This window comes from Perissodus microlepis, chromosome 18, assembly GCF_051167445.1.
Source record: "Perissodus microlepis isolate ML-2025 ecotype Zambia chromosome 18, ASM5116744v1, whole genome shotgun sequence".
NCBI lineage: Eukaryota > Metazoa > Chordata > Actinopteri > Cichliformes > Cichlidae > Perissodus > Perissodus microlepis.
Window position 1 is genome coordinate 24,025,006 of NC_140478.1, and position 22,762 is coordinate 24,047,767.

The following is a 22,762-nucleotide window of genomic DNA, read 5'->3' on the forward strand; positions in this document are numbered from 1 at the left end:
AGACAATCCAGCACATAACAGCAGGGTGCAAGATGCTAGCAGGCAAGGCATACATGGAACGCCATAACCAAGTGGCCGGCATAGTATACAGAAACATCTGTGCCGACTATAACCTGGAAGTCCCGAGGTCAAAATGGGAGACACCCCCAAGGGTGGTGGAGAATGACCGAGCTAAGATCCTGTGGGACTTCCAGATACAGACGGACAAAATGGTGGTGGCTAACCAACCGGACATAGTGGTGGTAGACAAACATGAGAAGACGGCCGTAGTGATCGATGTAGCGGTTCCGAATGACAGCAACACCAGGAAGAAGGAACACGAGAAGCTGGAGAAATACCAAGGGCTCAGAGAAGAGCTCGAGAGGATGTGGAGGGTGAAGGTAACGGTGGTCCCAGTGGTAATCGGAGCACTAGGTGCGGTGACTCCCAAGCTAGGCGAGTGGCTCCAGCAGATCCCGGGAACAATATCGGAGATCTCTGTCCAGAAGAGCGCAGTCCTGGGAACAGCTAAGATACTGCGCAGGACCCTCAAGCTCCCAGGCCTCTGGTAGAGGACCCGAGCTTGAAGGATTGACCGCCCGCAGGGGCGAGTGGGGAATTTTATATATATATATATATATATATATATATATATATATATATATATATATATATATATATATATATATATATATACATATATATATATATATATCACCCTATTAGAGCACTTCGCTCTCACACTGCAGGCCTACTTGTTGTTCCTAGAGTATTTAAAAGTAGAATGGGAGGGAGAGCCTTCAGTTTTCAGGCCCCTCTTCTATGGAACCAGCTTCCAGTTTGGATTCGGGAGACAGACATTAGCTCTACTTTTAAGATTAAAACCTAAAACTTTCCTTTTCGCTAAAGCATATAGTTAGGACTGGACCAGGTGACCCTGAATCCTCCCTTAGTTATGCTGCAATAGACGTAGGCTGCCGGGGGATTCCCATGATGCATGGAGTTTTTCGTTTTCAGTCACCTTTCTCTCTCACTATGTGTTAATAAACCTTTCTGATTTGAATCGTACCTGTTATTAATCTCTGTCTCTCTTCCACAGCATGTCTTTATCCTGTTTTCCTTCTCTCACCCCAGCAGATGGCCCCGCCCCTCCCTGAGCCTGGTTCTGCCAGAGGTTTCTTCCTGTTAAAAGGGTTTTTTCCTTCCCACTGATGCCAAAGTGCTTGCTCATAGGGGGTTATATGGTTGTTGGTTTTTCTCTGTATCTATTATTGTAGGATTTAGTGTACAATATAAAGCGCCTTGAGACGACTGTTGTTGTGATTTGGTGCTATATAAATAAAATTGAATGAAATCGAATTATATATATATATATATATATATATATATATATATATATATATATATATATATATATATATATATATATATAGTGCTAGTTAATGGGCGTAAATGGGCTTCCATACAAACGGCCTCAAATTGATGATCAAATTGGGTAGTAAAACAATCGCTTTATTCTATATCGATCTGACGCTTAAAGCAGCTATCAGTGCTTTATCAGATCTTGTTTGCTCCGTGATTTTTTTTTAGTAAACAGGGTCTAGCCTTCAGTATGTTTCTCTGCTGCTCTCATAGTACCGTCTGGCGCGCCTTCTCTCTGCAGTGACAAAAACGCAGCAGCAGCTCTGATCTCTGCCTTCTTATTTTCTGTTAAATACTGCCAGCTGCAACTTTTGTCACCTCACAGCTGCCGGTGGTTCCTTCTCACACACGAGCTCATTAAAAGTCAAGAGAGACGTTTGGATGATGTCATATCCGTGAACAAGGATCCCTTTGACCAAACCGCAGCTCGGCTTTTCGCAGCTTGCGTGCCCACAAACTTTTTTCCTCCTTGCAGTGACGAGGTTTCTCCCCGCTGTCCATATGGCATGCGTAACGGGGAGCAGTGGATGGATGTGCCCCCCTCTTCTACGGGAAGCCGCGGTTATTACCAGAGCGTAGTGGACGTGGTGGCCTGAGCACTCAAACAAAAACTTGCGTGATTTTTTTTTCTTCATCTTCTTGTGGGCGCGGAGGAGGTGGAGGAGGGAAACGTTGTAGCAGCCGACAGAATGTGGTCTCTGTCCGTGGTCCTGAATCCGCTGCTGTTTCTGCTGCTGTTCGGATACTGCCCTACGGTGGTGAGTTTCCAACACAACTGCCTCTCGTATTTCTACCAGGAACAGCACAATAAACTTGGGCATGAGCTCGTACTGTCATGTAATGCTGAGTTCAAGTGATTTGAGGTGTATTTAACGTGTGTGCTGAAAACACAATAACATAAACAAATTTGCAGTTTTCTGCCATAATTGCGTGTTTGGCTGGTTCTTTGCTATTGTTAGCATACACATACATACCATACACGCTCGAGCACTGGCAGGGGATTTACATTTACACGCAGACCTAATGTGTGGACAAAATGCTATTTTATTTTTAAAAACAAAACATATTCCAAGTGGTGGCAGAAGTAGAACCACCCTCATAGCACTTTGTTTATTGCTTACATCAACAATAGAGTATGGATATTGATCCTGGAATATTGTCAGGCTTATAACTCACTTTTAAGGGAGAGTTCTGTCTTTGTTGAAAAAAATGGTGCTGTGTCTAAACTCATATTTTGCTGGTAGCGTTTTTCTGTAACAATCACGCTTAATCTAAATGTATCCATCAAATGGTCATGCAGTCATTTAAGGACATAGTCGGGTTTGGGAGTATTGTAACAAATTAGGAGGAGCAGCTTGCAGACCAGCAAGCCAGTTGGACAAGAACAATGGTCGATTAGGTTCATCCCACCCATGCAGAGTACAGTCCCCTTGCCAATGTCTTGATTGCAAAGCAGTGCCCTCACATAACACCTTGCCACGATTGAGAGTGGTGTACAGAAATAACGATGCTTTAAAAAAAACAGGAAATTTTGTTGCCCAGGAAATACTCAAAATTACCTTCTTAACAGTAATAATGAAAAAGAAAAGTCTAAATGCCCCAAACAAAAGCGGAAGCAGCTGTCTGAATTATTTAATGAAAGAAAAAATTCTTTGTGCAGAGTTCCTCATAAAAAAAAGCCTAATTGGAGAGTGCATCTGGCTTGGCTGAGCAACAGAATCATTTTAATATGAGGAAATGTGAGAGTGAGAAGAGTGGAAAGGATGTGCGTCACTCAAGAGATAGGAGGAAGACCATTTTAACAGATTAGTCAAACTAGCTTCTTTTCAGGGGCCTTTCAAAGCAAAATAAGGAGAAGAAGAGCTGAGGGTGTTTTTTTTCTGACTCTTTTATCCCATTCAGCTATGATATACAGAGAGAGAGACAGTCATGGTTTACTATGCTATTTGGAATCTCTAATAATTTTCAGGCTGTGGCAATGTATCTCACATGAACTCAAGATATTCCATTGCACTTGTTTCATGTTCCTGCTGATGCTTTTCACCGTGGTTTTGTTTTTTCATGAAATGCACACTGACCATAACAGGAAGAAGAAAATATTGTGGGTTATGAGATCATATCAGGGCCAACGTAGCATCAGAACACGGGCACAATTCACAGGGTTTAATTCCTAAATCACAAACTTTACAAATAACCAGTAGCAAATGTTAAAGGGAAACATTATTAAAAAATGTTAAAGGGAAAGATTTTGCTGAGGAGTGAGGATGCAAATTTTACAAACAGAAATTGTGATGGAATGTAAACTGCAAAGGCAGATAATAGACCGCCTTATCGATTATTTCTTAAACAGCATGACTTTGCATGGTAGTAACAGATTACAAACTGACAAAAAGCGGCTTCTCTGTAGGTGAAAATGATGAGTCAAAGTCTGAGCTTTCTCCTTAGTGTGACGTTTTCGCCTGCTCAGAGGGGACATGATCTTTCATGGATGATTCAAAATGCTCTTTAAACTGCTTAGGATGACAGGAAGGGATGGATGGGAAAAGGAATGGATGCCTGCACTTTAAAAACAGGGCACTTCACCTTTTAGCCATACACTTCAGAGTCTGGTGGAATTCACATGTTTCACATGTTGTTCTCCATCCAGCTGTAGTTTTTGAATGTAAAAACAAAATCCAAATAACAATCGGCCGTCTGCCAAAGAGGCAGAAAAATTTCCCTTACACAATCGAGGGTTGCCAGTATTTGGCTGCCAGTCCTGTGTTAATTTCCCATGCAGAGAATAAACAGGAAATACGGATCCCTTTTTTGTGTCTGATAACTATCAACTTTTCCAGCACTTCAGAAGAGTTTGATCAAAGTTTGGAGTAAAAGCTACTTTTTTTTTACTGTGCACACTCCAACTTTAGTTGACGGTTTTAAATTTCTGCTTCGGCTTATGATGCATAACATTATGTTCTTTGAGCCTTATATGCCAGCGCCGTGGAACATATTGACTGTAATAAAGAGCAGGACAAGCTCCCACAAATCAGGTTTATCTGTGTCGTTCAGCAGGCCTTTCAGTTAGAGCACTGGAAGGCCTAGTAAGGAGAAACGGAGGAATTTCATCTCTCGGGTTATTCATCAAGGCCAGGAAACACTATTTATTGTTGAAGAGGAAATTCACCGGAGACCATACACAGTGAGCAGAGGAATATCTTACAGCAAAAGCACTTTGTTCTTTCAAAGCAGCGACTTTTTCTAAGTCAGTGGAATTGGTTGGTGTCGCAGCTTTGGGGCAGAAGGCAGAAGAATGGATGACCTATAATAAACAAAATTACAAAACATAACAGCTGTGTGCTGCGATGTCAGAGTCGTGACATCAACTGCACGTCTGTAGAAATGTGTGCTGTGTATTTATGGCTGCATGTGTCTCTCTGAGCAGACCATCAGGCCAAAGGAAGGGTGGCAAGTGTACAGCTCGGCTCAGGATGCAGATGGGCGTTGTATCTGCACAGTGGTGGCTCCTGAACAGAATCTCTGCTCCAGAGATGCCAAAGGCAGGCAGCTCCGCCAGCTCCTGGAGAAGGTGCATTCCACACAGACACACACGCTTCTGTATAAGTGACAATGCACGCACATGCTCATTCTTCACCGTATGTGTTTGCTTTAACAAAAGAGCACACTTGAATTCAAAGACATATGGCATCAATTTCAATCATTATTCATGCTTCTTTGCTGCCCTAATCCTTTGAGAGATTGCACCAGCCAGGTCCATAACCCTGTTTTCCACTTCTGCATATATAACATGAATGACATCAGTTGAATGACTACTTGGGAAGATGAGAACACATTCCATCCCACCTTAATAGAACTCGAGCACCCCTTTATTGCGCATCAAATCAATCAAGGACATTTTTAAGGTTTCAGATTTCAGAAGGCTTTAAGTATTTGACCAGGATTGTTATCTGTAAAAAAGAAAAAGTAAAATGAAATTGTTATCACTTATTTTTTCCTTTACATCTGCTACCATAGACGTTTTTTTGTAAAAGTGTGGATTTCATCTTGATTACCTGAAATGATTTTGGAACACGACAGCCATCATTGTGAATTGAAGTGGAAATCTCGAATGTAATTCCAAATGTTATTTTTGCCCCATGCCTGTCACGATTTAAATGCATTATCTACAAGCGAAAAAATAGCACAGCCCTGGAATCACTTTCCTCAATGACTATGTCACATGAGAAAACATGGCTGTAGCCTACATTTTAATGTTGTATGCCAAAGGGTGTTCTCTGTCATTCACTGGGCCCTCTGACACTAATGTACTAAGCTGCCTCAGGCCATCAGTGAGGCCATTTCAGGATTCCTCTACCAGAGCCAGACAAGTATGCAGAACACAATGTATGAGCCCCGCGCCGCTTTACTGGGGTTGTGCACCAGTACTGTTGGTTCATTATAAGTTGAGTTAAAGAGAAGAAAGAAGGGAAGCTATCTCTTCCTCCTTCACATTCCCCATAAATGTAGCTTTTGTTCAACCACCAAGACACACTGTAAGGTCTCTACATTAAGTGTTTGCTCCTAATATGTCATTAAAATCCATCAGATTCAGTAGTTTGTCTATGACATTTGAAAAACACTTGAATTAAATATGTCAAAATGGAACCTAAATTTAAAAACGGAGGAAAAACTGCTATGTGATAGTACTGTGCCTCTGAAAAAAAATCATCTGAAGCTCTACTCAGCTGAATTGTTAAAAGACAATCACTTTGGAGGTCAAAATGTTGATTTGTTCTTTGGGAAGTTAGAGCATGGCATCCTACCGAAAGGCTGAACATGGGGGACATTTTAATCTTGTGGTGGATGGAAAAATCAATGCAGCGCTGTTTCATTCTTTTCAAAAGGTGCAGAACATGTCACAGTCAATCGAGGTGCTGAACCTGCGGACGCAGAGGGACTTTCAGTATATCATGAGAATGGAGAGCCAGATCAAAGGACTGCGGTCAAAGTTCCGGCAGATCGAAGCGGATAGGAAGACGCTCGTCAACAAAAACTTTCAGGTATATTTTTGTTTGATGTTTAACTTTGTGAGAAACATCACAGGGAAGCCTGGGAAGGGACCTCTTCCAAGGATACCTGAGTTGCATCCGAATTAATCAACTTTCATTCCTGATAAGATCAATACAGGTCCACCACTGACCAGCCAAGGGCAACCCTATCATAAAAGCAAGACAAAATCTGAAGGCGGCTCCCAGGATGGATACAGAAAGATAACAAATATCCTAACAGCAGCATTATAGATAAACATTTATCCATTTGTTTGGCATGTAAAACCGCTCTTTTTGGAGCCTTGACTGAGAAAAACAGTTGGAATGAGCAGAACTGTGGTGAGTTAATGTCTTCCTTGCCACCACTATAATTCAAAAGTTTGCACCCACCAGTTGTTAATACATACCAGGATACATACCATACTAGGATTTTGTTTCCATAAAGATAAAGATTCTAACTCTCAGATATTGATTAAAAAACTGATTGTAAAGAGTACTAAATCTGTCTTCACAGTGACAGGATTTCCATTAAATTATTAGTAGTAGTGATATCCATTAGTGGAATTTGTTTGGTTCCGGCTAGAGCGTGTCCCTGCTTCTATATTTGTTTAAGTTCCCTCACAACAGAAAGTTTGATATGGGCAAACATTCTTGTAAATATTAGATTTGTATTCCTCATTGTTGTGTTGTTTTTAATTATTATTATGCTGTTTTTCCTGGACTCAACAATAAGAAGTGAATCTGCATTTTGTGTAAAACAAAACAGTAAGTATTGATACAAAACAATAAGAAGATGCAGGTATTGCTGTACTTATGTGCTGAAAAACTGAGAGATTTGTTGAGACTAGTATTTCTAAAGTCCAAATACCTGTTCTGTTACTTATCTGTTGCAGGAGCTAAAGGGAAAGATGGAATCCTTGCAGCCGCTGATTCCAGTCCTGGAGCAGTACAAGACAGATGCCAAGCTCATCTCACAGTTCAAAGAGGAGATCAGAAACCTGTCTGGTGTGTTGATGGGCATTCAGGAGGAGATGGGGGCCTATGACTATGAGGAGTTGCAACAAAGGGTCCTAAACCTGGAAAATAGGCTTCGGAACTGTATGAGTAAACTCAGTAAGTCCAGCGATGGGGATAAAAAAAAGGCATTCGTGCACAGTGAGATTGGATTATACAGTGGCAAAGGGATCATAGGCACATTTCTTGCAGCTACTAGGAGGCTGGCATTTTAGATCCAAAGCAGTGGACAGACAAGAACCGCTACTGGGGGCTAACAAACCCCAAAGTGAAAGAACATTCTCCCAAGCTAAAGATGAATGTAAAGCTTTGTACTCTGATTTTAAGTGAAAAAATTCAACTCAGGCTCACTTAAAGTGATGATTGATCATTTTAACTTATAAATTCCTTCTTGTGTCTTGTTTGCCATTCGCACTTATACAAAATTTGTGGTTACACTGCTCCACCCATTGAGGTTTGATTCATCTAATAAGATCAGTTTTGCCCCCAGAGCAGCTTTGCCTTTGATAAAGGTTTGAATAACTAAAGCTCCAATTTGCCAACTGCCAGGTTATCAACAGTGATGGCTCCTGTCAAAGTGTCAACATAAATAGCTAACAGGGGAATGCTAATAGGATGTGGCTGGAAATCTGTCGGAGCCGGAGATGATTGCTTAAGCATTCATTGTGCGTGAGCTTTGATTGATTGGGTAAAATAGCACTTCAATACTTAACAGGGAACTTCAAAGTTTGTGTGCAAGTGATAGCCTACTGTCATTTGGCACCATTAAAGCCTGGCAAGATCATTTAAGTGTAATCCAAGTACTCTGAGCATTAAAATATATGGGTAAGTGTTCTCCCAGCTTAGACACATTATAAGTTGTTGTTCTGTGGCACATTTCTTCTTATTCAGTCTACTTTATATCTTTAATAGCTGAAAAAAGTACAGCTGTGTCCAGATGCTGCACACAAGCTGTCCAGAACCTACTTAGCAGTCCAGCACTTGGAGATAAACTCCAGTCATATAACATATGTGACCACAGCTGTATGGTGTGTTTTCAGCATGTGGCAAGCTTATGAAGATTACTGGACCACTGACAGTGAAAACTTCGGGCACCAGATTCGGAGCCTGGATGACCGACCCACAGGCGTCTCCCAAAAACAACAGGGTGAGTTTATGTGCATCTCTTTGGGTTGTAAGTCTATGAAACAACACTGAGCAGTTTAATAATTTATATGTGGCGGCTTCCCTCCTTTTGTTCAAAGGGGAGAGATGTTGAAATACAGCATCGCACCTACTAAAAGCTTTCTGCACACTTGACTGCTGAGTTCAGACATTAAACTTAATGTTGCTTGCGCTCCTGTTTGATATACAGTAGCTGAAGCTGTTTAGATGGTTGCTTTATTCCAGCAGAAGTGGAAAATGTTGCACTTTGTTCACTACTGCTGTTCAAGACTGCAGAGACTGTCATGACTAGACACATTAATTGCTAATCTTACACATTAAAAGACAGAAATATTCAAAACAAAAGTACACAAAAAAACTGCATGTCAGTGTTTTAACACTGACACTAAAAGATTAGAGTTACTGAGAAAAGGGGAGGACAGACTTTTGGAATTCCCATACTTAACAATCAGTGTCTGTCCCAAAATGCATTTTGTGCATCCTTGTCAAATGTGTTGAAGTGTAAAAACTTAGCAAAGTCAGTTTTGAACATACAAAAAAACTGCAGAGGTGGACAGTTTCCCATAGTGTAAATGCAAAATAAAATAAAATGTCATTTCATTCATCCATAACATCGCAAACCAGCTTTTTAGTATCACTAAAAAAAGTGAAGCAAAAAAATTTCTTTTAGAAATACACTTTTCATACTGAAAAACGATTAAAAAGTGGAAGTGCTGCAAGGCTCTTACAAATATCCTAAAGAGGTGTAGGGCGATATGGCTCAAAAAAATAAAGAAAATTTGTATGTAAGTAAAAATATTTTTAAGAAGTCAGCAAGGACAAGCTATATATATCGACTAAAAAGTCTTCATCATTTTTCTAGCTAGCTGCCTTCTTCTTTGCCTTTTTCTGACGTTTGTCATGCATTTTCCTATTTAGCATATCTATTAAGACAACAGCATGAAGCACTTTGAACTGCTACAGATACAGACTGGCCTATTCAACAAAGCACTGCTCATGTGACTAGTCTTACAAAATTTTCATTGGGTGCTTGCAGTCACTCTGCCTTGGTTCTGGTTTGACCTTATTAGTGTATCATCGACCATCTGGCTAATAAAAAATTACTGGCCATGGCTGCTTTCTATCTTTCCTTTCATAGAGTTCATGTGTTCTGTGATTTCTTTATTTTGCTAAAAAAATAATTTCTATCACAATTTTAAATACAAACCACTGACCAATTACAATTCATTATCATCTCTATGTTTTTGTCCCCCAGGTGTGGTACATGGACAGCTACACCAACAACAAGATAGTAAAAGAGTTTAAGTCCATCACTGATTTTGTCGCAGGAGTTGAATCCAGAACCTACAATCTGCCTTTCAAATGGGCTGGAACAAACCACGTAGTATACAACGGCTCTTTGTACTACAACAAAATGCAGAGTAACATCATCGTGAGGTACAGCTTTGAGACAGGTCGCGTGGTCACGCAGAGGGCTTTGGAGTCGGCAGGCTTCCACAATGTGTACCCCTACACCTGGGGAGGCTTCTCAGACATCGACCTGATGGCAGACGAGCTGGGACTGTGGGCCGTGTATGCAACCAACCAAAATGCTGGCAACATTGTCATCAGCCAGCTGAATCCAGACACGCTCCAGATCATCAACACATGGAACACAGAATATTCAAAGAGGAATGCCGGAGAGTCTTTTATGATCTGCGGGACTCTATACATCACTAATTCCCACCTGACTGGAGCCAAGGTGTACTATGCCTACTCCACTAAAACCTCCACTTATGAGTATACAGACATACCCTTTCATAACCAGTATTTCCACATGTCTATGTTGGACTACAATGCCAGGGACCGTGCTCTCTACGGCTGGAACAATGGCCACCAGGTCCTGTTTAACGTTACACTTTTCCACATCATTAAAACTGAGGATGACTCTTAGAGGCGGGGAGCGTACTGTACGTATAAAAGATTAAAATATGGAAATTTAAAGGTTGTGCCTGAATGTCAAAATAAATGTTATTTATTTATTAAATTACTAAATTCTCCTAATAAGCTTTGCCTTTTTTCTTGCATTTATTTCCTGACATGAAGCTGTTTACCTGTTTTTTCAGAGTTAATTGAGTAAGATATTGTCTAATTGAAAATGTCACACTGCCTATAAAATAAATGACAGCACAAAATGAACAAATTCAGTGCATTATGAAGCATCCTGAAAACATTTTGGATTTAATAATGGCACTTGAAACTCTGAAACACTTAACAATGAACTTAAAGTAATTTCTCATGCCCTTTTCACTCCGAAATGAAAGCTTTTCCAAAATGAAGTCTTCATATTTATAATGGTTTTCTCCGTTCAGTATTACATTTATTCAGGCCCTCTAATTTATTCATTTTTGACTGTGTTCGTTAATTGTTAGTTTTGTTTCCATCCTTTCTTTGCCATTTATTCATCATGATCTGCTAATTTATTCCTGCTTTTCACTGCCTGCATTTCGCTTTCAGTTGGTCTTTGTACTTGTACTTTAAAACTTTTGCACTTGACCTCGTTCAAGACAATGAGAAATGTGGTGAACCATAATGCACCTGTACAGTTAATGTTGGCTTTTTTTTAGCTAATACTGGCTTTTTTGTGTCTATGAAAATCCTCAGACATTCAGGTCTTATGACATCTTGAAGTACTAAGTCAAAGTACTTAACGCAACCCAAAGTCTAGTTGCCTTTAACTTAGTACTCTGAGACAGCAGCTTTTTTGTAACTTCAGCAACAGTTTGTATGCCTTATTCAGTGCAGTATATTCTGTGAGCCCGATGGTAACAGCTCTCATGCATGAATGCTGGTTGTCGTAAAAGCATTCTTACTGTAACTGTTTGTGTATTTTGCATTTGCAAAACGCTCCATTCTCCTCTCTGACTATGTTAATGGTAAATGGTAAATGGCCTGTATTTGTATAGCGCTTTACTAGTCCCTGGTAAAGAACCATTTATACAGAAGTAGAAAACTTTAACAAGGATTCATGTGTGTAAATAAGAAGTTATACATAACCCAAATAAAGTATTGTTTTCATTAAGTCATAGTTCTGTGCATTTCCTTTTCTGCTGTAAGGGTTTGATTGTTTCTTCTTTATTCCCTACACCACTGTACTCATTTAAAATCACTGTATTCTTGATAAGAGCTTTGTAACTTTACTGTTACTTGAATACTTCATAAGCAACAGGGCAACATGTTTGAGCTGTAAATATCACTTTGTACTTGGTGGCAACAGCTTGCAAAAGCTTCACGGTCTGAATTGTATCCGGACTTTAGTGGTTCTATAAACTGATTTAAACTCCCATTTTTCATGAGTGACATCCATGTGTTGTATACTATGTTATGTTAGACCTGTGTGCAATACTATATGTCTGATCACTTTAGCTGACAACAAAATCATAGTATGGTATGTCTGTGTCTATAAAGAATATAGTTTAATGTTCACAGTGGACTTTCTTGGGAGTTATTAAAGAAGAAATAAAACTAAATAAATACAAATATCTGTGGCTTTTCAGAGCTATTTTCATCTTCAAAAAGATATTGAGATTTATTTAATGAGCATTTGCTGTGTTCTGTTAACTAAGAAGATTCAAACAAGGAAAGTACAGACACCTGAAAAGCAGAGAATATGCATAAAACCTGATTTTTGCCCCTCCCCATTTTCTTTCAGCAACAGTCATGCGGGTCATCAGAGAACTGGCTGCACCTGAGAGGGGTGAGAGGCTTAGGGTATAAAGCCTGCTTTTTCAGCTCCTCTGTCAGTTAGCGGCAGCTTCCCCTTGCTCGTGGTTTGTTTTTTGATTTGTTCTTGCATCCTGTTGAAGATTCAGCTAAGAGAAAAAACACAGTAAAGGTTTGTGGATGTAAGAAGAGGATGGTAGGGATAGGATGAGATGTAGGAAAATGATCTGCTGCGAGGCCTCCTAGGGGGAGAAAAAGAAGAAAAAGCAGAAGAATGCTTACCATCTTATATAACATGCATTACTGCTAGCCAACACTTTCACACCTCACTACATGTTTGTGTTAAATATACAGACAGGCAATCAAACTTTAAGTGTGAATGCTTCTTGTGGTTTTTTGTTTTTAGGCTGAACTAGTCTTAAGTGGATAAGTGTGCTGATTATGATAGAACCTGTTGTTTTCTCCCTAAAATTCTGGATTTTTTTTTTTTACTGACATACCTTGCCAAATAGTGGGGCAGCATAGTGGTTAACACTGTTGCCTCAAAGCAAGACTTGAGTTTGCATGTTCTCCCTGTGTCTTCAACAACCCAAAAGACATGCAGTTAATCAGGTTAGGTTAACTGGTGTTTTTAAAGTACCCATAGGATGTGTACATGCACACAAATGGTTGTCTGTGTCTCTGTGTTAATGCCTCTCACTCTATGGTAGTTGGGATGGGCTCCAGCCCCCCTGTGACCTTAAACTGGCTAAGTGGAAGATAATGGATGGATGGATGGACATTGTGAGATTGCTTTGGTATTAATGCCTCATGCAGTTCATGATGTATATATGAAAAAGATAAAGAGTATAATTAGTGCAAACAAGTTATATGCAGTGACTTTTACAGAAAGCCGAGCAGAGATGCTGTGCGCCCCCTTTGTACTGCTTATCTTGTATTCTTTTATATGAGTCTGGTGCCTCTTGCTACATTTCTCCTGGACATCTTCACTTGCAGTCCTTCCTGGCTAAATTCTGAAATCTATTCCATAGTTATCAAAATGCTTACCCCAAAAAACTGCATTATTGGTAAATTAAACATAAAGTATTAAAAGTAAAAGTACTTAATCTGCAGAAAAATACTTCCCATCAGTATTATATGGATTGATATTACTACTGCAGATCGACCACTCATGCTTGTACTTATAACTTTATACTCAATGTTCAATCCCCAGTGATGCATTGTCTTCTATAAAATCATGTTTGTAGTGCAGCTGTCCTGTGTGGACCATGTAGCTCTAAAAGGCTGTTAATCATATCAGAAAAACAGGGACACACATCGATTTAAAAATAAATAAATAAATATATAACCAACCACCAAAAAAAATCACAGCTGAATCAAAATGCCTGAGTGTAATGTGACATTAACAGTAAATATAAACAATGAAATAAAAATAAAAAATCACTAAAAATTGATGTTAAAAAGTGCATTCAGTCAACCAAGCGATTTCTCAGTAATGTTAAACTAAAAGTGTTGGTGCAGCCTTCAGCTGTTCAATTTGCCTGTTTTATTAAACCAGACATGAAAGGCATTAACGACTGCAATGTGAGCAAAGTCAACCAGGGTCGAGCCTGCTTCCAGGGTCACCTGAGACCACACGATGGTAGTAATTTAAATGATGGATGCAAACAGGTGAGAAGCTTCATGACACTGTTGTATGAGATTAAAATAAAGAGAGACTTTACTTACTTTCATGGTTATTTTAACTGTTGACTATTTTTAGATTTCACTGGGCAAGCACTGGTTGCCTTGCTTGCCCTGATGGAACGTCGCTGGTGCAAACTCATAAGACAGGAAAAACCCACCCACTGCTCATAAGACCATTAAACACAGGAACCCAGGCTCCACACTACAAGTTACATTTTTAATGGCCAACCTTTCAAGAATGGAGCAACCTCTTAGCTGACATGGATAAAGACTGAAAAGTTTGTAACTCGAGGACACAGCTTTTCAAGATTCCAGAAATTCATCTTGACCAGCCAAACCAATCAAGCTGCACTACTGAGACAAGTGGTTTCTTATCAGAATTAATTTGTTCCAAAATAAAGATAAGGAATGTAAGATGAAGAGATTAGTAAGATGGGAACCAGATAAATATTGGGTGGTAAACAATCTCAAATGGCATTTTGTAGAGGAAAGAAACAATAAATCAAGAATAGAAGATAATTATGAAGCAAACACAATCTTCATCAAATCTTGTAAGGTTAATGACGGGGGAAGTGCATTTCCACAAGTTTAAAGAAGTTTCAAAGTAAATAATTGTTTTCACGTCACAATCTTGTTTTGATATGCGTCATATCATACGAATAATGTAACACAAGTGAGAACACTGAAAAATCTTCTACCACGGTACAGCAATTACACTTTTTTACAACTTCCCTTCACACCTCGTGTGCTGCTCTTTTCACTCATACAGCATGAACATGGGCTCATTAGGGATCCTTTATGCAGTCAGGAGATATGATGCTCTCTTTCTCTTCTGCTGCCAGGGTAACATCCCTACACTACATACACATAGCACACACAATTACAGGACACACAGTAGCATACACTGTGAGAATGCTGACCACCCACAGAGATTCTGAGTAAACTCTCCCCCAGGTCAGATTAATACAGGTCAGCCGCAAAGAAGGAAGCATCCACATTGAGTTCATGTTCTCTTGAGTTATCGATCCCTTGAGTGCAATGTCAAGCAAGTTCCTGTGTGTCAGCTTATGGTTCTGTCGGTATCTCGAAGCACTGAATTCTAAATTCAGATAACTAACCTTAAGTCAGGGTCTGGTACAGCTATGTACCGCCCGTGAAGGACTCCTTCTGGCAAGACCTCAATAAACTATAAACTCTGCCAACTTTGCCGCTGGCTAAAGTTCTTTTCTTTCTTTTATTAGTGTGCTCAGTTTAGTGAAGCATACTCACATACTCAGGTTTTGATTTTTTATTAGTTCTTTTTTTTTTTTAAGTTTAGTGCACTGTGTCCCGTGCTCCACCTTACAACTTCACCAACTAACAATCAACGACCTTGAACTAGACTGCAGCTCTAAAAGCTGAATATTACAACAGTTACTATATATATTATATTTATACTAAACTTTCGTACCAAGCAAAATATGTTTTTCTGTGATTTAAAGTGATTCGCTTTCATATTTTGATTCTTGAATGACGTTTAAAGAGCTACAGTCTGCAGCTGTTCTGTTCCTGAAGTAACTTTATTTATTCTTCCACGTAACCCAGCTTTTAAACCAACATTTTAGCTTTTCATGGATTAAGAACATGAAATATAACTCTGGAAGACCATGTAGGCTGATTTTATTACCATAAGTCAGAGGCAGGCAAGCTGTTTCCTCCTGATTCCAGTTGTTTTGCTAAGCTAAGCTAGCAGCTGCTTGTTGTACCTTCATATTTGGCGAAGTGAGAGTGGTATTGATCTTCTTTCATTTCTCATGTATTTTTTCCACGCTTTTGTTTTTACTTGTCACCTCAAATGAAATTAAATTGAACATTTATGTGGGACGTTAGTGACTTAATACCTCCAGTTCAAAGCAAACAACACAAAAACACTAAAAAGGGCACAAATACAGTGTGAACACTGAGGATTATCCTCTTCCTTTATTGTGAATATGTTGCTAGGTAACAGCTTCCTGTCAGTGATTGATTTCAACACACAGTTTACAGGAAATGAACCCCAACCAGACCAATTTATGAGACATAATATGGAGTAGTCTGTAGATATGAATTAACAAACAGTCCAACTTTTTTATATATATATATACTGAAAGCCATTACCATCAGCCGATGAGAAATGTAACTTCTGTGGTCCAACCAATCCTATTTGATGAGATTCCAGTGGGAGCCTGTGTTTACAATTATGACAGTGTAGACATTAACATCTGCTGATCAACAGTGTGAATTACTTTAGCTGTCAGCTCAGCTTTGCCAACACAAAGGATCTGAAACAAATCATGTGTTTATCTCTATAGGAAGTGTGAAATATCCTTTAAGCAGAAATAAAAACTGTTTGTGTGATTGAGAAAATCATAGCATATGCTGTAGCAAATCATTCTGACAGCTGTGGGCAAATAGTTAGAGAGGAAATCATTGCTGTGTCACCTTATCACTGTGTCTGAAAATGCAACTGTTCAGTGCTGTAGTTATAGGCGTGGAATCAGCAGAGACAATAATAAAAAGCATGGAAAGAGATTTTTCCATTTTAAGATGGATATGGCATATTTTAGAAAAACAGAAAAATACAACACAAACAAAGAATGTGTGTTTTCAGATAGTTTTTTTTTTTCAGTTCCCATCCTCGTTTCCCACCTAAATGAGTGAAGAAGCTGCTTCTATAAAACATCAGTTTTCATTGCATCGGGTGTTCTCACTTACATTCAAGGTGTGTTTGAGGGCAACGGAAAACCGTTTGAGTTCAAGATTGAGCTGCAGATTAATGTGTCTAAAACAAGTCAGCTGTGATGATTGAAGCCATTAAAGTTAACAGCTATTGGTGGCAGAGAACACTTAGATTTCACATTTAAAGTAGAGCTATAACAAGATTTCCAAAGTTACCCATCTGGAAAAAACATAATTATAAGGTGTTATATATAAAAAGATGCCTTTAACGGAGGCAAAATCTTGTCTTGTTATAGCCTCCGTTAAAGGCCTCTTTTTGTATATAACACCTTATAATTATGTTTTTTCCAGATGGGTAACTTTGGAAATTGTGCTTTGTTGCTGTGATGCTTTACAAATTACATTGCAGTTTTCAGGTTGCAAAAGATACAACTCTCTACTTTAGTGTGATGCATTTGTATCATTAACACTTATTAAAATATTTTTAAAACATAAAGATAAAGTCAGTAAAGTATATATATATACACACACACACACACACACACACATATATATATATATACATACACATATATAATCATGGCAGCACAAGAACGAGCTCTGAGTACAAGATCCATAGAGGCTGGGGTCTATCACACCAGGCAAGAACCCAGGTGCAGGCTGTGTAAAGATGCCCCAGAGACAATCCAGCACATAACAGCAGGGTGCAAGATGCTAGCAGGCAAGGCATACATGGAACGCCATAACCAAGTGGCCGGCATAGTGTACAGGAACATCTGTGCCGACTATAACCTGGAAGTCCCGAGGTCAAAATGGGAGACACCCCCAAGGGTGGTGGAGAATGACCGAGCTAAGATCCTGTGGGACTTCCAGATACAGACGGACAAAATGGTGGTGGCTAACCAACCGGACATAGTGGTGGTAGACAAACATGAGAAGACAGCCGTAGTGATCGATGTAGCGGTTACGAATGACAGCAACATCAGGAAGAAGGAACACGAGAAGCTGGAGAAATACCAAGGGCTCAGAGAAGAGCTCGAGAGGATGTGGAGGGTGAAGGTAACGGTGGTCCCAGTGGTAATCGGAGCACTAGGTGCGGTGACTCCCAAGCTAGGCGAGTGGCTCCAGCAGATCCCGGGAACAATATCGGAGATCTCTGTCCAGAAGAGCGCAGTCCTGGGAACAGCTAAGATACTGCGCAGGACCCTCAAGCTCCCAGGCCTCTGGTAGAGGACCCAAGCTTGAAGGATTGACCGCCCACAGGGGTGAGCTGGGTGTTGTGTGTGTTTTTTTGTTTTTTTATGAATACCTCTGATGGAAGTAATTCCTACATTTGTTGACTTCTTTTCTATATACACATATTGCTGTGCCATATGACCTCAGAATGAAACAGCAGTTGCCATTCCACATATTCACAGCTCAGTTGTCTCCAGTTATAGAGTACTTTAGCTGTCACCTTAAGACACTATCAAAACAACCTGTGAGCTGAATACACTTTCAGATGCAAGTTAATAAACTGCAAGATGCAAACCACACATGCTACTGTGTGGTTTGCACCATACATCCCTACTTTTGTAGGGACGTATGGTGCACTATAGAATACCTCAAAAGGTGTAAACAGAGCACATTACAGCCAAGTTGATATTTTTTCTTGACTCTTTACAGTCTTGAAGATGCAAACTTCTCTATCCCTCAGTAATAAGGATTTACAAGCTTTTTTTACACTGTTGGTGAGAAATATGTTAAGTATACATGTGCCGTGTCTCCAGGAATTGTTTTTTATATAGTTGTGTACTAATAAGATTAGTGAATTTCACTGTTCCTGCAAAGCCTGATTCCTGGGAGAGAGGGAGTAGCTGGGAAAAAGATCATTTTTAAAGGCTTGTTCATGCACCACTAATTGGTCAGGAGCAGTTGATTGATCTTCCTCAAAATAAGCATAACAGGCAGGTACACAGACATACTAGCAGAACATCACCACAGTGCTCATGCGCCTGTTAACTCTACAAGATGTTAATAATCTTACAACTGGTAAAAACTTTGTTAATAATGGTTTCGTGCGTGATATAAATTGAGAATAGCATTGCATCTGGTGCTTTAGCCTGTACACAGCTGCTGCTGCCTCGGCAAGCCACTTTGCAACCCATCTTTGCACCGCGCTTCCATAGTTTTCATATGAAGGAGAATGAGGCCCCAAATGCTTACTCACAAGGAGGGTTAATTAAAAGCTGACTTTTAATGGTGGAATAGGCCAGTCCAAAGAGCCAGTGAAATTCCAAAAATAAACAGAATCCGATCAGAAAACAGCAAAGATCGTCATAATTCTGGGTTTTGTACCCAGCATTTTCTTTTTGAGACTCACTTTTGTGTTTGATTTTTTTTTTCATTTAACTTTGTTGTAGTTTTCAGTTTTAATATTACTTTTCCCTTGGTTAGGTTTTCATTCTGATTTTGTATTCATTATTTTCTTTGGTATTCTCAAGCACTCTTATGTTCCCCATGCCTAGTCTATGTTTCTGTTATAGCTTTCGTGTTTAGTCAGTTTTGTCTTTGTGTTTACTTTGGTCTTTCAAGTTTATGGATTTTAGTCTCAATCTTACTGTTAGTTTCCTGTTTTATTTTGATCGTCCGTGTGTGTGTGTGTGTGTGTTCACCTGCGCCTTGTTTTCCCCAGCTGTGTCTCTTTCCCTGATTACCTCATGTCTATTTAAGTCCTCAGTTTCCCTCTGTTCCTTGTCATGTCATTATCTCCTTATGTTTTGCGTTTGCGCCTGTCTGTTAGTCAGTATTTGCATTTCAGCAGTTTGCTCCAGCTTAGTTTTGCTGGATATTTTTTCCGTCAGTCTTCTACCTGCAATAAAGCACTTTTCAGTTCAGCCAGTGTGCCAAGTCCTGCATTTTGGGACCTCTCTCTGCCTGCCACACCACATTCAAAGACAGGACAACAGAAGGCAACAGTAAACAAAAACAGTACACAACAAAGAAATACGCCAAACTGAGGCTTTAAATACAAACAGACACACTGAGGGCTAATAGAAAATGAGACACACCTAGGGAACTAAACTACACTACAGACAAAGAGACTTCACAACAGGTCTTGACAACAGCCAGAGGCATTTTTTGCCTACTCTACATAAAGGTTATTGTAAATTGTTCCTTTTGCAAAGAGTTTTCAGGATGCAAGATATACATCAACATTATTAATATTCTATTTAAAAGTGGTCTTATTTGAAGCAGTATCTAGAATGTTTAGCACTATTACCTCACAGATTGAAGACTCTGGGTTTGAACCTGCTAGTTCACTGGGACCTTTCTATGTCTAGTTTGCATGTTTTCCCATGCTTGTAGGAGTTTCGTCCAGCTCAGATAGTCTCCAGTCCCCCTTTACTCCTAGGATAAATTGCATGGATGGATGGATTATACTTATTTTTATAGGTCAATCCAAGGAAAAAAAAGATCTTTATACGATCTATCTTGGCTGAGTCTACCATAACTTTGTAATAGGTGATATATTTAGGTTAGATTCAACATGTCATGAAGTTAAACCTCCTTCTGGCTAACCCAAGAGATGAGACAAGTGGGGTGCAGTAGACTGTATTGAATATGAGATGGATTCAGCTCTGAATACTGTACTGCTTCAAAGCACAATCAAGAAAAGAGTTTATCAAGTGCAGGTCAAGTGCACTGTGGAGGATTTTTTTCTCGCCTACAACCTGTTGCATGGAAGTGCTCATGAGTGCATGTGTGGATACTAGGAGAGACACATTCATGCATGGAGGCCCCCCTACATAATGTGCCATTCAGAAGCAATTAGCATGAAGTGGGAATGGGTTATAAAATACAGTGTGTGGTATCTTCTAACTCTACATCTGAGATGAAGGAAACCTAGAGAGCTTGAATTTCAAGTGTCTTTTCAACAAAAAAAATTTCTTTAATAAAAAGTGAATGTACTTTTACACAAAAAATTAACAGATGCCAAAAGTTCTTGAAACAGATGCACAGTTTCCCAAATAAGGTACTTTTACACCGTTGATGTTTACACTGCAGAAACCGCCCTTTAGAACCTTTTGTAATATTATTTTAGGAGAGAAAAAGAGGTAGGTGTATTTATACCCTGCCGGATAATTAAAAGCACCGTCGACATCTGTGACTGTGGGAGGGCAGAGGAAGAAGGAAAAGTGTGCTGGTGACAGACAGATTTTGCAACATGACACACCAACTGTGGGGTCTGCAAAGCTGCATCTGGACTGCATTTTCTTTGCAAAGAGCCCCAGCTCTCTTCATTTCCCCAGATTCACATAAAGATGTGAATTAGACTCCCTGAGCTGACTGGGAGCAATAGGAATATGAGCACTTACGCAAGTCTTGCCTGTGCCACGCAAATGCAAAAATTCTGCATAACAAGAAGAGTCATATCATTAATTCAGTTTACTTACTGAGTGTGTAGGTGCACAGCTGTATTTCTACTTAACATTAGTCATCATAAAGTTTTTAGTCACTGCAGATCAAATAATACATTTTTATTAGTAAGCAGAGGACTACATAATTTCTAATCTTCCAAAAGATGCACAGTTTGGTTTTAATGTTATTACCCATCTGCCTTTTAATGTTTTTATTTTAGTTTTATGTCCTAAATTTTCTACACACAGCACGAATACTGTTCATCACTGGTGCAGTCCTAATCCAAATTCACGCAGTCAGTTTTGAGCATGCTTGTCAACAACCTTCAAAAATACTGCTTTAAAATATTAATGCTTTGTATGTATCTGGACCTCAGGCCAGTCCTCTTTGTATAAACAATGATTAATGTAGATTAAAAATGTCAGCACTAAATTCTTCATTGACCTTGTTTTAATGGGCTTGTAATAGTTAGAGACAGGTATATCCTCTGAGACAAAATTGTTTATAATGTATTATGCATGATTCACCATAATGGGAATCAGTTTGCTAGCCCTTGGTCTTCAAATATAAATAGTACAAGGAAAAAAAACACTTTTTGGAGATATAAGGAACAAATATGAAAAGTGAAACACCATCAGCAACATTGCTGTGTAATCTGCCAGCACCTCCCCTTATTTCTTCAAAACATAGCTCTCTGATCCCCCCAATGGCAATTATTGACAAAAAAGATGTACATGTGAGCAGCATAAATGTCACATTCCCTCAAGCTGTTATGAATGATCAAAGCTACTATGAAGATTGGTTTGTCTGTCCACCAAACCAAGTTACTGAACCCAGAGGCAGCAATTGTCATATGAGAGTTTAAGACATTTCACGGCTGGAGATAAGGTAGAGGAAATGGGAGGAAGCTACTTTGTCACGTTTTTGTACAGCAACTTTAATGAGTTGTTGCTTTGTAGCGATAGATGGAAAGAGATGCAGATAAAGAGAGAGAGATGGAGACAAAGTTTAATTTGTTTTTGTCCTTCACACTGTTGCTTCATAAGAATGCTCATTTTAGTTGTCACTTGTTTTTAGGTTTGCATTTGTGTGTTCTGCTGCACCCCTTTGCAATCACTCCTTATCTGTGTGCACAGCAGCTAAGGGTTTGTCTTTCTGAATGAATAAGCTCAATAAAACTGTCACAACCCAGACTTGTTGACTCTGTACCTACTCAGGTTAAAGGAATCCATCCTTTTGATTAGCCTCCGTTTGGCTACAGATTTGCACTATGATGTTCTGCCCACACATGACAATAGTATTAAAACGCAAAGTCGCTTGATACAAGTTGATGTTCCCTTGATTTTGTTGCTTTCACTGTGTTTAAGATAAACATCATAACTATATACTCTATAAATGCATATCACTTTTAATATAGAAGTGATTCTTATGATGTATGGCATAGTCAGTGATGCCTGAGGCCTGTGAAGTTATTTTAAGGCATCTGTGTACAATATGCAGAATATATGCACCGTACTCCTACACGTGAAAACAAGTAACAAATAGGTGTGTGTGTGTGTGTGTGTGTGATTACTGTTTTCAAGTAACTTGACCAACACTGCTTGCAGCTGCTCTATTCCCATGTTGTTGCAGTATATTAATGACTAACCTCGTAGTGTAGAAGGATTATC

General features: G+C 39.4%; 1 protein-coding gene across 1 annotated transcript; it reads left to right on the plus strand.

The window, feature by feature from the left end:
* Positions 1-1,614: 1,614 nt before the first annotated feature.
* LOC146367923 (noelin-3-like) lies at positions 1,615-11,667 on the plus strand. Its single transcript, XM_084913015.1, has 6 exons — positions 1,615-2,159; positions 4,826-4,969; positions 6,285-6,440; positions 7,322-7,541; positions 8,483-8,589; positions 9,862-11,667. Exons 1-6 carry the CDS (start codon positions 2,091-2,093, stop codon positions 10,537-10,539), a joined length of 1,374 nt encoding a protein of 457 aa, XP_084769141.1. The 5' UTR covers positions 1,615-2,090; the 3' UTR covers positions 10,540-11,667.
* The last annotated feature ends 11,095 nt before the right edge of the window (positions 11,668-22,762 follow it).